General features: G+C 46.1%; 1 protein-coding gene across 2 annotated transcripts in view; it reads right to left on the bottom strand.

The window, feature by feature from the left end:
• Positions 1–654: 654 nt before the first annotated feature.
• The window catches only part of LOC129835487 (acetylcholinesterase-like), a 33,541-nt gene continuing 20,428 nt past the window's right edge, over positions 655–13,767 (bottom strand). For both annotated transcript variants that reach the window (XM_055901124.1, XM_055901126.1), the window contains exons 9-11: positions 8,707–8,899; positions 8,158–8,336; positions 655–1,832 (exon numbers count right to left, since the gene is read on the bottom strand). In XM_055901124.1, coding sequence (XP_055757099.1) covers positions 1,711–1,832; positions 8,158–8,336; positions 8,707–8,899 — 494 coding nt within the window. In that variant the 3' untranslated portion in view covers positions 655–1,710. The remainder of the gene's footprint in view (positions 1,833–8,157; positions 8,337–8,706; positions 8,900–13,767) is intronic.

Raw genomic sequence — 13,767 nt, 5'->3', positions numbered from 1 at the left:
AGAGATGGATGGATGGAAAAGAGAGAGAGAGATGGATGGATGGATGGAAGAGAGAGATGGATGGATGGATGGAAGAGAGATGGAGAGAGAGATGGATGGATGGAAGAGAGAGAGATGATGGAAGAGAGAGGGAGATGGATGGATGAGAGAGAGAGATGGATGGAAGAGAGAGAGAGATGGATGGATGAGAGAGAGAGATGGATGGAAGAGAGAGATGGATGGATGAGAGAGAGAGATGGATGGATGGAAAAGAGAGATGGATGGATGAGAGATGGATGGAAGAGAGAGAGATGGAGAGATGGAAGAGAGAGATGGATGGATGGATGAGAGAGAGAGATGGATGGAAGAGAGATGGAGACATGGATGGAAGAGAGAGAGATGGAGAGATAAGAGACAGTGAGGTGTAAAGAGTGGGGAGTGGAAAGGGGAGAGAGATGTATAGGAATAGAGAGAAAGATGATGGGAGGGAGCGAGATAGGAATAGAAGAGAGAGAAGGAGGGATGGATGGAGAGGGGGATGGAGGAGCGAAACACATCAACCGTTGGTACAGAGACAACATCAGTAGTACACACACACACACACACACACACACACACACACACACACACACACACACACACACACACACACACACACACACACACACACACACAATATAATATTAAGCACTAAAACAAACATGGGGGTTAGCTTAGCTACATATAGGTGATTGACAGAGGTATGTGAATATATGCAGACAAGTGCATACACAGTTCATAAACACACTATGGATTGAAAACCAATACTAAAGCAGAGTTCAGCGATCAACAAGATGGACATGTAACATAACACATGATTACATACAGTGTAACACACACACACACACACACACACACACACACACACACACACACACACACACACACACACACACACACACACACACACACACACAAACTGTTTCAGTGCAGTTCTTTTCTAACCCAGAACACAGGGATTTACATGGCTCCAGATTCCTAGACTAACATAACAGTTGATCAGTGGTTTTAGGTTTTACATTTGGACCCACACAGACTCAATCCCAAATCACACTCTATTCCCTATGTAGTACTCTTCCTAGTGCACTACTTTGACCAGAGCCAAGTGGTGCACTATTTGAGACAGCTGAAGACACTACACAGAGATACAATGAACAGCACTATATTACCAGAGGGAAGGATATATGAGATCAAGACATGTGAACAGATACATAGACAGACAACACTAGCTGTTTTAAATAAAGATCATTTCAAATGAGCAGATCATGAAACTTGTATCAACTGGAAAATAATAAAGTTAAGTAAAAAAAAAAGTGAGGTGGGTGGGACCCAGAGGTTCAGTCGTACCACACACACACACACACACACACACACACACACACACACACACACACACACACACACACACACACACACACACACACACACACACACACACACACACACACACACACACACACACACCTATTTAAACTCTTCATCAATGACCACCTCCTTCCATAACTCCTGTCTGATGGATAGTCTTATGGACCTGCTATAACCTCCCAATGGAAACCAGAAAAAACACATTGAGTTAAATATAATAACCTCAACATATCAAGCCTCAACATACCAAGCCTCAACATATCACATGAAGACATGTAGGATAATATGGAAGGACATGGTCGGCATCTCTCTCACTCTCCCCTCTCCTCAGAGGTCAGTGCAGCGCTCCTGCTTGCTGTAATGGTCGAACTGGCTCTTCCAATGCATCATGTAGGAGGACCAACGATGGAACTCCACCTTCCACTGACGCTCTGCCTCGTCTATGTTATCTGGGGAGGAAGAGAAAGCGAGGGAGGAGAAAGGGAGCGAGAGAGATATTATTACAAGTGAAAGACAGAGTTCCCACTCTCACCCACAGATGGAATCACACACTATCAGTCAGAGTCCTAGTCAGAGAGGAACCCAGGGTGGGAGACCCTGTTTTTCTGACCAGATGTCATAGGTTAGGGTCAGAGGATTACCAGACATGAATACTGAGGAAGGAGGAGGGAATACTGAGGAAGGAGGAGGGAATACTGACAAAAGAGGGAATACTGATGAAGGAGGAGAGAATACTGAGGAAGGAGGATGGAATACTGAGGAAGGAGGAGGGAATACTGAGGAAGGAGGAGGGAATACTGAGGAAGGAGGAGGGAATACTGATGAAGGAGTGGGGAATACTGGCGAAGGAGGAGGGAATACTGATGAAGGCGGAGGGAATACTGGCGAAGGAGGAGGGAATACTGATGAAGGAGGAGGGAATACTGACGGAGGAGGAGGGAATACTGACGAAGGAGGAGGGAATACTGATGAAGGAGGAGGGAATACTGACAAAAGAGGGAATACTGATGAAGGAGGAGAGAATACTGAGGAAGGAGGATGGAATACTGACGAAGGCGGAGGGAATACTGACGAAGGCGGAGGGAATACTGATGAAGGCGGGGGGAATACTGATGAAGGAGGAGGGAATACTGATGAAGGAGTGGGGAATACTGGCGAAGGAGGAGGGAATACTGATGAAGGCGGAGGGAATACTGACGGAGGAGGGAATACTGATGAAGGAGGAGGGAATACTGACGGAGGAGGGAATACTGATGAAGGCGGAGGGAATACTGACGAAGGCGGAGGGAATACTGAGGAAGGCGGAGGGAATACTGACGAAGGCGGAGGGAATACTGGCGAAGGAGGAGGGAATACTGATGAAGGCGAAGGGAATACTGGCGAAAGAGGGAATACTGATGAAGGAGGAGGGAATACTGAGGAAGGAGGAGGGAATACTGATGCAGGAGGAGGGAATACTGACGGAGGAGGGAATACTGACGAAGGCGGAGGGAATACTGACGAAGGCGGAGGGAATACTGATGAAGGAGGAGGGAATACTGAGGAAGGAGAAGGGAATACTGGCGAAGGCAGAGGGAATACTGATGAAGGCAGAGGGAATACTGATGAAGGCGGAGGGAATACTGACGAAGGCAGAGGGAATACTGATGAAGGCAGAGGGAATACTGGCGAAGGAGGAGGGAATACTGAAGAAGGAAGAGGGAATACTGACAAAGGCAGAGGGAATACTGGCGAAGGAGGAGGGAATACTGATGAAGGCAGAGGGAATACTGGCGAAGGAGGAGGGAATAATGAGGAAGGAAGAGGGAATACTGAGGAAGGAAGAGGGAATACTGGCGAAGGCGGAGGGAATACTGATGAAGGCGGAGGGAATACTGGCGAAGGCGGAGGGAATACTGAGGAAGGCGGAGGGAATACTGGCGAAGGTGGAGGGAATACTGAGGAAGGAGGGAATACTGATGAAGGAGGAGGGAATACTGACGAAGGTGGAGGGAATACTGAGGAAGGAGGGAATAATGAGGAAGGAAGAGGGAATACTGAGGAAGGAAGAGGGAATACTGGCGAAGGCGGAGGGAATACTGAGGAAGGCGGAGGGAATACTGGCGAAGGCGGAGGGAATACTGAGGAAGGCGGAGGGAATACTGGCGAAGGTGGAGGGAATACTGAGGAAGGAGGGAATACTGATGAAGGAGGAGGGAATACTGACGAAGGCGGAGGGAATACTGAGGAAGGAGGGAATACTGATGAAGGAGGAGGGAATACTGAGGAAGGAGGAGGGAATACTGAGGAAGGAGGAGAGAATACTGATGAAGGAGGAGGGAATACTGATGAAGGAGGAGGGAATACTGATGAAGGAGGAGGGAATACTGATGAAGGCGGGGGGAATACTGGCGAAGGCGGAGGGAATACTGGCGAAGGCGGAGGGAATACTGGCGAAGGAGGAGGGAATACTGATGAAGGAGGAGGGAATACTGATGAAAGAGGAGGGAATACTGATGAAGGAGGAGGGAATACTGACGGAGGAGGGAATACTGACGAAGGCGGAGGGAATACTGACGAAGGCGGAGGGAATACTGATGAAGGCGGGGGGAATACTGATGAAGGAGGAGGGAATACTGACGAAGGCGGAGGGAATACTGACGAAGGCGGAGGGAATACTGGCGAAGGAGGAGGGAATACTGATGAAGGCGAAGGGAATACTGGCGAAAGAGGGAATACTGATGAAGGAGGAGGGAATACTGATGAAGGAGGAGGGAATACTGAGGAAGGAGGAGGGAATACTGATGCAGGAGGAGGGAATACTGACGGAGGAGGGAATACTGACGAAGGCGGAGGGAATACTGATGAAGGCGGAGGGAATACTGATGAAGGAGGAGGGAATACTGAGGAAGGAGGAGGGAATACTGAGGAAGGAGAAGGGAATACTGGCGAAGGAGGAGGGAATACTGAGGAAGGCAGAGGGAATACTGATGAAGGCGGAGGGAATACTGACGAAGGCAGAGGGAATACTGATGAAGGCAGAGGGATTACTGGCGAAGGAGGAGGGAATACTGAAGAAGGAAGAGGGAATACTGACAAAGGCAGAGGGAATACTGGCGAAGGAGGAGGGAATACTGATGAAGGCAGAGGGAATACTGGCGAAGGAGGAGGGAATACTGAGGAAGGAGAAGGGAATACTGGCGAAGGAGGAGGGAATACTGAGGAAGGCAGAGGGAATACTGATGAAGGCAGAGGGAATACTGGCGAAGGAGGAGGGAATACTGATGAAGGCAGAGGGAATACTGGCGAAGGAGGAGGGAATAATGAGGAAGGAAGAGGGAATACTGGCGAAGGCGGAGGGAATACTGAGGAAGGCGGAGGGAATACTGGCGAAGGCGGAGGGAATACTGAGGAAGGCGGAGGGAATACTGGCGAAGGCGGAGGGAATACTGAGGAAGGCGGAGGGAATACTGGCGAAGGTGGAGGGAATACTGAGGAAGGCGGAGGGAATACTGGCGAAGGCGGAGGGAATACTGAGGAAGGCGGAGGGAATACTGGCGAAGGAGGAGGGAATACTGATGAAGGCGAAGGGAATACTGGCGAAAGAGGGAATACTGATGAAGGAGGAGGGAATACTGATGAAGGAGGAGGGAATACTGAGGAAGGAGGAGGGAATACTGATGCAGGAGGAGGGAATACTGACGGAGGAGGGAATACTGACGAAGGCGGAGGGAATACTGATGAAGGCGGAGGGAATACTGATGAAGGAGGAGGGAATACTGAGGAAGGAGGAGGGAATACTGAGGAAGGAGAAGGGAATACTGGCGAAGGAGGAGGGAATACTGAGGAAGGCAGAGGGAATACTGATGAAGGCGGAGGGAATACTGACGAAGGCAGAGGGAATACTGATGAAGGCAGAGGGATTACTGGCGAAGGAGGAGGGAATACTGAAGAAGGAAGAGGGAATACTGACAAAGGCAGAGGGAATACTGGCGAAGGAGGAGGGAATACTGATGAAGGCAGAGGGAATACTGGCGAAGGCGGAGGGAATACTGAGGAAGGCGGAGGGAATACTGGCGAAGGTGGAGGGAATACTGAGGAAGGCGGAGGGAATACTGGCGAAGGCGGAGGGAATACTGAGGAAGGCGGAGGGAATACTGGCGAAGGCGGAGGGAATACCGAGGAAGGCGGAGGGAATACTGGCGAAGGTGGAGGGAATACTGAGGAAGGCAGAGGGAATACTGGCGAAGGTGGAGGGAATACTGAGGAAGGCGGAGGGAATACTGGCGAAGGCGGAGGGAATACTGAGGAAGGCGGAGGGAATACTGGCAAAGGCGGAGGGAATACTGAGGAAGGCGGAGGGAATACTGGCGAAGGTGGAGGGAATACTGGTGAAGGTGGAGGGAATACTGAGGAAGGAGGAGGGAATACTGGCGAAGGCGGAGGGAATACTGAGGAAGGCGGAGGGAATACTGGCGAAGGTGGAGGGAATACTGACGAAGGCGGAGGGAATACTGACGAAGGCGGAGGGAATACTGACGAAGGCAGAGGGAATACTGGCGAAGGAGGAGGGAATACTGATGAAGGCTGAGGGAATACTGGCGAAGGCGGAGGGAATACTGAGGAAGGAAGAGGGAAGGAAGGGGAGATTAAATATAAGAGTTATAAATTAAAGATGATAGTTTGCGATAGTTTGACTATGATTGGTGTTAAAACAATTCTAATTAAATTATTAAATGAAATCATACTCTACCTTAACCACAATGTATTTAAAAATGCATTGGTTTGTTATGAAAAATTATGCTATTAAACATTCGCTTTTAAAGTATAACTTTTTAATGTATATAAACAAGGTGCATATAAATGTAACAATTCAAAACAAATACAATCTGAACAACATAATAATAGAATATTGCACCATATCAAAGAAAAATAAATAACAATGTGCAAAACTGCAGCATCCCACTTAAAACATTAAACTGGTCCCTCTTTTCTCTCTCTTCTTTGTTGCCATGTTATAACCAGCAGCACACAGCAATGCTGACCATATTTTGCTTTTATGAGAGATTTGCATTCAGAAATGCAAGCTGCCTCACTTTTGAGGGGCTGATGCGGTTTCTTCTCTCAGTAATTATTTGTCCCGTTTTCGAGAAGACGCTCTCAGAGGGAACGGATGAGGCCATTATGCAGAGTCTCCCTGTCATGACTTTAGTAAGCCGTGGGTAGACAGAGGCCTTGTTCTTCCACCAGCTCAGAGGATCTGCAGATCTTAGGGCTCCTCCAAATAGGATCGGACCTCCATTATGGCATCTGCTGAGGGATTCCTTCGTGCTGCATCCCCAGTTGTTCTCTCGTCAAACAGCATCCAAACAGCAGATGTTTGTGGCACTACTGCTGGTGCTTCTGCTCTATCTGCTCCCTCTTCTTCCTGTTGCCCCGGTGCCTGAGTCAGCTGACTGCTGGGGCCATCCCTCCCTCTTCTTCCTGTTGCCCTGGTGCCTGAGCCAGCTGACTGCTGGGGCTGTCCCTCCCTCTTCTTCCTGTTGCCCTGGTGCCTGAGCCAGCTGACTGCTGGGGCCATCCCTCCCTCTTCTTCCTGTTGTCCTGGTGCCTGAGCCAGCTGACTGCTGGGGCCGTCCCTCCCTCTTCTTCCTGTTGCCCTGGTGCCTGAGCCAGCTGACTGCTGGGGCCGTCCCTCCCTCTTCTTCCTGTTGCCCTGGTGCCTGAGCCAGCTAACTGCTGGGGCTGTCCCTCCCTGCTGCTGAGGTTATTCTTTGAAGAGCCTCATCAATCGCTTTGGCATCACTGAAGGCTAACTTCTTACACCTGGGGTCAAATGCAGCAGTTTCTGATAGCACGTGATTATATTCCATTCTGTGGAACTTTCTGTCCATTGATGAACATAGGGTGTCCATCAACTCTGTCACATGTCCTGTGGTTATATTTGCTTCTCTCTGGCGGCTGGCTGTGATTCGCTACAGACGAATGAAAGTTCATTTCAGTTGCCTCTTCGTTAATTTTCCTGCCCCCTCAAAAAAACGTTATGTGAAAAAGTAGATTTTCAGCCCGGGCCTAATGCGTTTAAAAAAGACCAAATTTTTCACAACTTTTTGTTCAACTTCTGTAAGTGCCTCTACTGCTCTATGCCACTACGCAAATGCAATGATATGCAATGCTTTACTATAAAAGTGATTTATTTTGCTCGTGGGTTCTGGTACCTCAGAACTCCTCAGGTCACCCCCCTCTCACACTCCCCTTTTGTGCCCCACCTCCCAAATTGACAAATTAACCACTGGATGCAACATCTGGTTCCCAAGAATGTGTGCATGGCATTTAGATTCCGGAACTAACCTAAAATCTATGACATCATTGTCTTATACTTCTTCATCCAATCTGACTCTGGGTCAGTTTAGCAGGGAGGGGATTAGCTATAGTTCGCAATACTGACCATAAACAAAGTTCCACTGCAAAACCAAACAATCTACACCATCTCACCCCCTCACTCGCCCCTTCTCTCTCACCATCTCACCCCCTCACTCGCCCCTTCTCTCTCACCATCTCACCCCCTCACTCGCCCCTTCTCTCTCACTGTCTCTCCTCCCGCCCCCCCCCCCTCTCCTGTCTCAGTTATTTTTATAGTTCTGTCAGTCAGTTGAGTATTTTTCTCTGTAAAAGACAGTTAGCTGCACAGAGCTCCCTCAGAATACTCATCAACCCTCTGTATAAATCAGTTGAATATATACTTGCAGCCCAATAATTAATTCAATAGTGAATATGCGTGTGTAACCCCCTTACCGGTGATATTGAGGAGGCGTGGCAGAAAGCGGTTCCAGAATGCACACAGCTGGTTCCGCAGGCCCTTGTGGATCTTCAGAGATTCTGTGTTCAGCCCCACGTGTTTTTGCTCACTGTTGGTGAACTGCGGCCACCTCTGCCTGCTATCCACACTGCCGTCAAAATTGATGTTGGGGTTACTGGAGAGAGAGGTGGAAGGAAGGAGTCAGAGAGAGAGGAAGAAAGATATGTCCCCTTTCTCTCTCTCTCTCTCTCGCTCTCCCCCTTTCTTTCTATCTTTCTTTCTTTCTTTCTTTCTATCCCCACCTCTTTCTCTCTCTCTCCCCCCTCTCTTTCTCTCTCCCCCCTCTCTTTCTCTCTCTCCCCCCTCTTTCTCTCTCTCCCCCCTCTCTTTCTCTCTCCCCCCCTTTCTTGCTCTCTCCCCCCTCTTTCTTGCTCTCTCCCCCCTCTCTCGCTCTCTCCCCCCTCTCTTTCTCTCTCTCTCCCTCTCTTTATTCGCCCGCTCTCTCTCTCTCTATCCCACCCACCCTCTCTCTCTCTCTCTATTACCCGGTGCGTGCGAAGTTAGCCCAGTATCTCATCATGCGTCGGCTCAGTTTCTCCTCCTCGGCTGTGTAGTTGAGTCTCTTCTCCAGTGGCATGCCGAACACAAACTCTATCTCGTAACCATGGATAACGCCCATCCACCCAGGCCACGCCAGGTTAGATGCACGGTGGTCAAACAGGTACAGGTACACTCCACCTATAGAGTTTGGGGTAGAGCATACAATAAAATAGGACACCAGAATGAATCCCTGACCAAGATGGCTGCCTAGAGCTATGCAGGTCTATGACATCAACCACTCTGGTGTATTATACTTTATATCTGTAACAGGCAAAGGTACACCACCTGGGATCAATGGAGGTATAGGAGAGGCAATGGTAGAGCATGGTGCTTGTAACACCAGAGTAGTGGGTTTGATTCCTGGTGCCACTCATTCATCAAATGTATGCACGCACGGCTGTAAGTCACTTTGGATAAAAGCGTCTGCTAAATGGCATATATTATATTATAACACAGGACTTTGAGTTAGACTTTTTGTTTGAACAACATCAATTAAATTATGAGTGAAATAGTTTTCCTTCCAAAAAATGGCAATTTAGTATGTTAAAAACCAGCTTTCTGTGTTGGAATGAAGTGGGCGTATAGATACACACGGCGAGGCGTGGCTTAACGTGGCCACGCCCCCGAGGAGGGTACAGACACAGGTTACTCCCTTCACTCCCATGTTAAATGTATCAGGTTACTCCCTTCACTCCCATGTTAAATGTATCAGGTTACTCCCTTCACTCCCATGTTAAATGTATCAGGTTACTCTCTTCACTCCCATGTTAAATGTATCAGGTTACTCCCTTCACTCCCATGTTAAATGTATTAGGTTACTCCCTTCACTCCCATGTTAAATGTATCAGGTTACTCCCTTCACTCCCATGTTAAATGTATCAGGTTACTCCCTCCACTCCCATGTTAAATGTATCAGGTTACTCCCTCCACTCCCATGTTAAATGTATCAGGTTACTCCCTTCACTCCCATGTTAAATGTATCAGGTTACTCCCTCCACTCCCATGTTAAATGTATCAGGTTACTCCCTTCACTCCCATGTTAAATGTATCAGGTTACTCCCTTCACTCCCATGTTAAATGTATCAGGTTACTCCCTCCACTCCCATGTTAAATGTATCAGGTTACTCTCTTCACTCCCATGTTAAATGTATCAGGTTACTCCCTCCACTCCCATGTTAAATGTATCAGGTTACTCTCTTCACTCCCATGTTAAATGTATCAGGTTACTCCCTTCACTCCCATGTTAAATGTATCAGGTTACTCCCTTCACTCCCATGTTAAATGTATCAGGTTACTCCCTTCACTCCCATGTTAAATGTATCAGGTTACTCCCTTCACTCCCATGTTAAATGTATCAGGTTACTCCCTTCACTCCCATGTTAAATGTATCAGGTTACTCCCTTCACTCCCATGTTAAATGTATCAGGTTAGTCCCTTCACTCCCATGTTAAATGTATCAGGTTACTCCCTCCACTCCCATGTTAAATGTATCAGGTTACTCCCTTCACTCCCATGTTAAATTAACTACTTTACTCATAACCCAACAATGGCTGAATTCTATGAGAATTCTATGAAAATTTTGTAAATGGTCATTTTTAAGATACTTTCATGTCGTCTTTTAAATCAACAAACTACATCATACCTAAAAACACTGATTCTATCCGTAAAAATGTTAGCGTGAACAGATGTACATTTCATGCGACAGTCTGTCACGATTATCAGCCAAAGAGCCAATTCCAATGGACTTTCTTCAGCTAGCTAAGGATAGCTGACTAACCCTGCTTTCATAGCTAAGATGCCCACAAGCTGCTGCGTACCGTTTTGTTTGAACAATAGTAGGAGAAATGACCATCAAATGAAGTCATCAACTGCCCATGGACCAGATTAGACGAACCTCATGGTTTCAGGCTATACGACGCAATGATGATGGAAAGCTGTGGGCTCCGGTTACTCAATACATTTGTGTGTTTCGAAGCACTTCATTCACGGTGTGTCGCTAGCTAATACTTGTTCGTATCTAACTAGCTATGTGTATTGCCTGTGTAACCCTGGAGATTCCACCATGTAGGTGTAGACATCACCATAGTCTACTAAGGTTGTCTCCCCAGCTGGTCTCCAGCAGCATACCACCCTGCATACCACTGCTGGCTTGCTTCTGAAGCTAAGCAGGGTTGGTCCTGGTCAGTCCCTGGATGGGAGACCAGATGCTGCTGGAAGTGGTATTGGAGGGCCAGTAGGAGGCACTCTTTCCTCTGGTCTAATAAAATATCCCAATGCCCCAGGGCAGTGATTGGGGACACTGCCCTGTGTGTAGGGTGCCGTCTTTCGGATGGGACGTTAAACGGGTGTCCTGACTCTCTGAGGTCATTAAATCCCATGATCCCATGGCACTTATCGTAAGAGTAGGGGTGTTAACCCCGGTGTCCTGGCTAAATTCCCAATCTGGCCCTCAAACCATCATGGTCACCTAATAATCCCCAGTTTACAATTGGCTCATTCATCCCCCTCCTCTCCCCTGTAACTATTCCCCAGGTCGTTGCTGCAAATGAGAACGTGTTCTCAGTCAACTTACCTGGTAAAATAACGGTAAAATAAATAAAATAAAAAAGTTGAAAGGACATATAGTCAGGCCAACAAGAATCAACTTTTCTAGATACCTAGACCTAGACTGCAGGCAAAGACAGGAAGCAGTTACACGGCATATCTAAGACTAGTAAATTAGATCCAGATTAATTTCTCTCACTAGCCTGCCAGCTAACGTCAGTTAACAGTGAGGTCAGTATAATACCACAGCTGTACTGTCATTGTTAACAGTTAACAGGTCAGTATAATGTGACAGCTTCACTGTCAGTGTTAACAGGTCAGTATAATGTGACAGCTTTACTGTCAGTGTTAACAGGTCAGTATAATACGACAGCTTTACTGTCAGTGTTAACAGGTCAGTATAATGTGACAGCTTTACTGTCAGTGTTAACAGGTCAGTATAATACCACAGCTTTACTGTCAGTGTTAACAGGTCAGTATAATACCACAGCTTTACTGTCAGTGTTAACAGGTCAGTATAATGTGACAGCTTTCCTGTCAGTGTTAGCAGGTCAGTATAATGTGACAGCTTTACTGTCAGTGTTAACAGGTCAGTATAATACCACAGCTTTACTGTCAGTGTTAACAGGTCAGTATAATGTGACAGCTTTACTGTCAGTGTTAACAGGTCAGTATAATACCACAGCTTTACTGTCAGTGTTAGCAGGTCAGTATAATACCACAGCTTTACTGTCAGTGTTAACCTTTTGCCAATAGGTGGCGCAATTAGCATTTTTTATTTCTGGGTGTCACCAAATTAAACTGCCTCGTGCTCAATTCTTGATCGTACAATATGCATATTATTAATTCTATTGGATAGAAAACACTTTCTAGTTTCTATAGCCGTTGGAATTTTGTCTGTGGGTGACCCAGAACTCTTTCTACAGCGAAATCCATGACAGGTACTGCGATGGTCTGAGAGCGAAGCTCTGATTTCAGATCAGTTTTGAAAGTCTGTGAATATCCTATGGAACGACATGAACTGCACCCGCCTTCCCCTGGATGTCAGTAACCAATGAGAAGTGGAATGGGCTTGCTGCGTAGCTCTCAGAGGTTATAAAAGGCCAAGGAGCGAGAGGAGCCTTCCTTTCGACGCTGAACATTGCGCGAAGTGGACCTCAGGATGCCATTTTCAAACGTTAGATGTATCCATCTGTAATTTAATTAGACATAGGTGTTAGAAGCATCATAACGAAGCTATTTTAAACCGAGTTATATCAGATTATGCGAGTATATTGCTATTTTTCGGAATTTCAACAGTATTGCGCCTTGAGGATTTGGACACGTTGGTGCAAAATAGCTATGGCTAGCTAGTGTTAGCTGCTATATCAGAAGTTGAATGCAACGTTTTACAACCAAGCAACGATTCTTTTGGACAAAGAACCACCATGGCAAGATTCTGATGGAAGCTCGTCGAAAAGTAAGAGCTATTTATGATGTTATTCCGTTTTTATGTGGAAAAATGTAAACTCAATAATGGTGAATAGTGACGCCGTTATTGCGTCACTAGTCTGGCTGTAACGCACACTGTATGTCTAGTAACGTTAATTTTAAAAATCTAACTCTGCGGTTGCATTAATAACTAATACATCTTTCATTTCATGTCCAACCTGTATTTTTTTTGTCAAGTTTATGAATAGTTTTTGATAAAAATATTTGTATTTTCAAAATGGCGCCGGCCAGATTGCTTGAGTGGTTGAACACTATTTCCATTGTGTAAGCACGATTTGTGCCGCTAAATATGCACATTTTCGATCAAAGTCTATATGGATTGTGTAATATGATGTTACAGGAGTGTCATCTGAAGAATTCTGAGAAGGTTAGAGAAAAAATGTATATATTTTGGCGATGTTGAGTTATCGCTCTCTTTGGCTAGAATCAATGCTCTGGTAACGTTTGCATATGTGGTATGCTAATATAACGATTCATTGTGTTTTCGCCGTAAAACACTTAAAAAATCTGAAATGTTCTGAATTCACAAGATCTGTGTCTTTCCATTGCTATGTGCTGTGTATTTTTAAGAAATGTTTTATGATGAGTAAATTGGTAATACACGTTGCTGTCTGTAGTAATTCTAGGAGCTTTGGTGAGATTTGTGATGCTGGCTGCAATGGCAAACTATGATTTATACCTGAAATATGCACATTTTTCTAACAAAACCTATCCTATACCATAAATATGTTATCAGACTGTCATCTGATGAGGTTTTTTCTTGGTTAGTGGCTATCAATATCTTAGTTTAGCCGAATTGGTGATAGCTACTGGTGTTGAGAAAAAATGGTGGACAAAGAAAAAGGGTGTCTTTTGCTAACATGGTTAGCTAATAGATTTACATATTTTGTAAACCCTGTAAAACATTTTAAAAATCTGAAATGGTGACTTTATTCACAAGATCTGTATCTTTCATTTGGTGTCTTGGACTT

Source organism: Salvelinus fontinalis, chromosome 36 (genome assembly GCF_029448725.1).
Source record: "Salvelinus fontinalis isolate EN_2023a chromosome 36, ASM2944872v1, whole genome shotgun sequence".
NCBI lineage: Eukaryota > Metazoa > Chordata > Actinopteri > Salmoniformes > Salmonidae > Salvelinus > Salvelinus fontinalis.
This window is presented reverse-complemented; position numbering and strand designations above follow the sequence as displayed.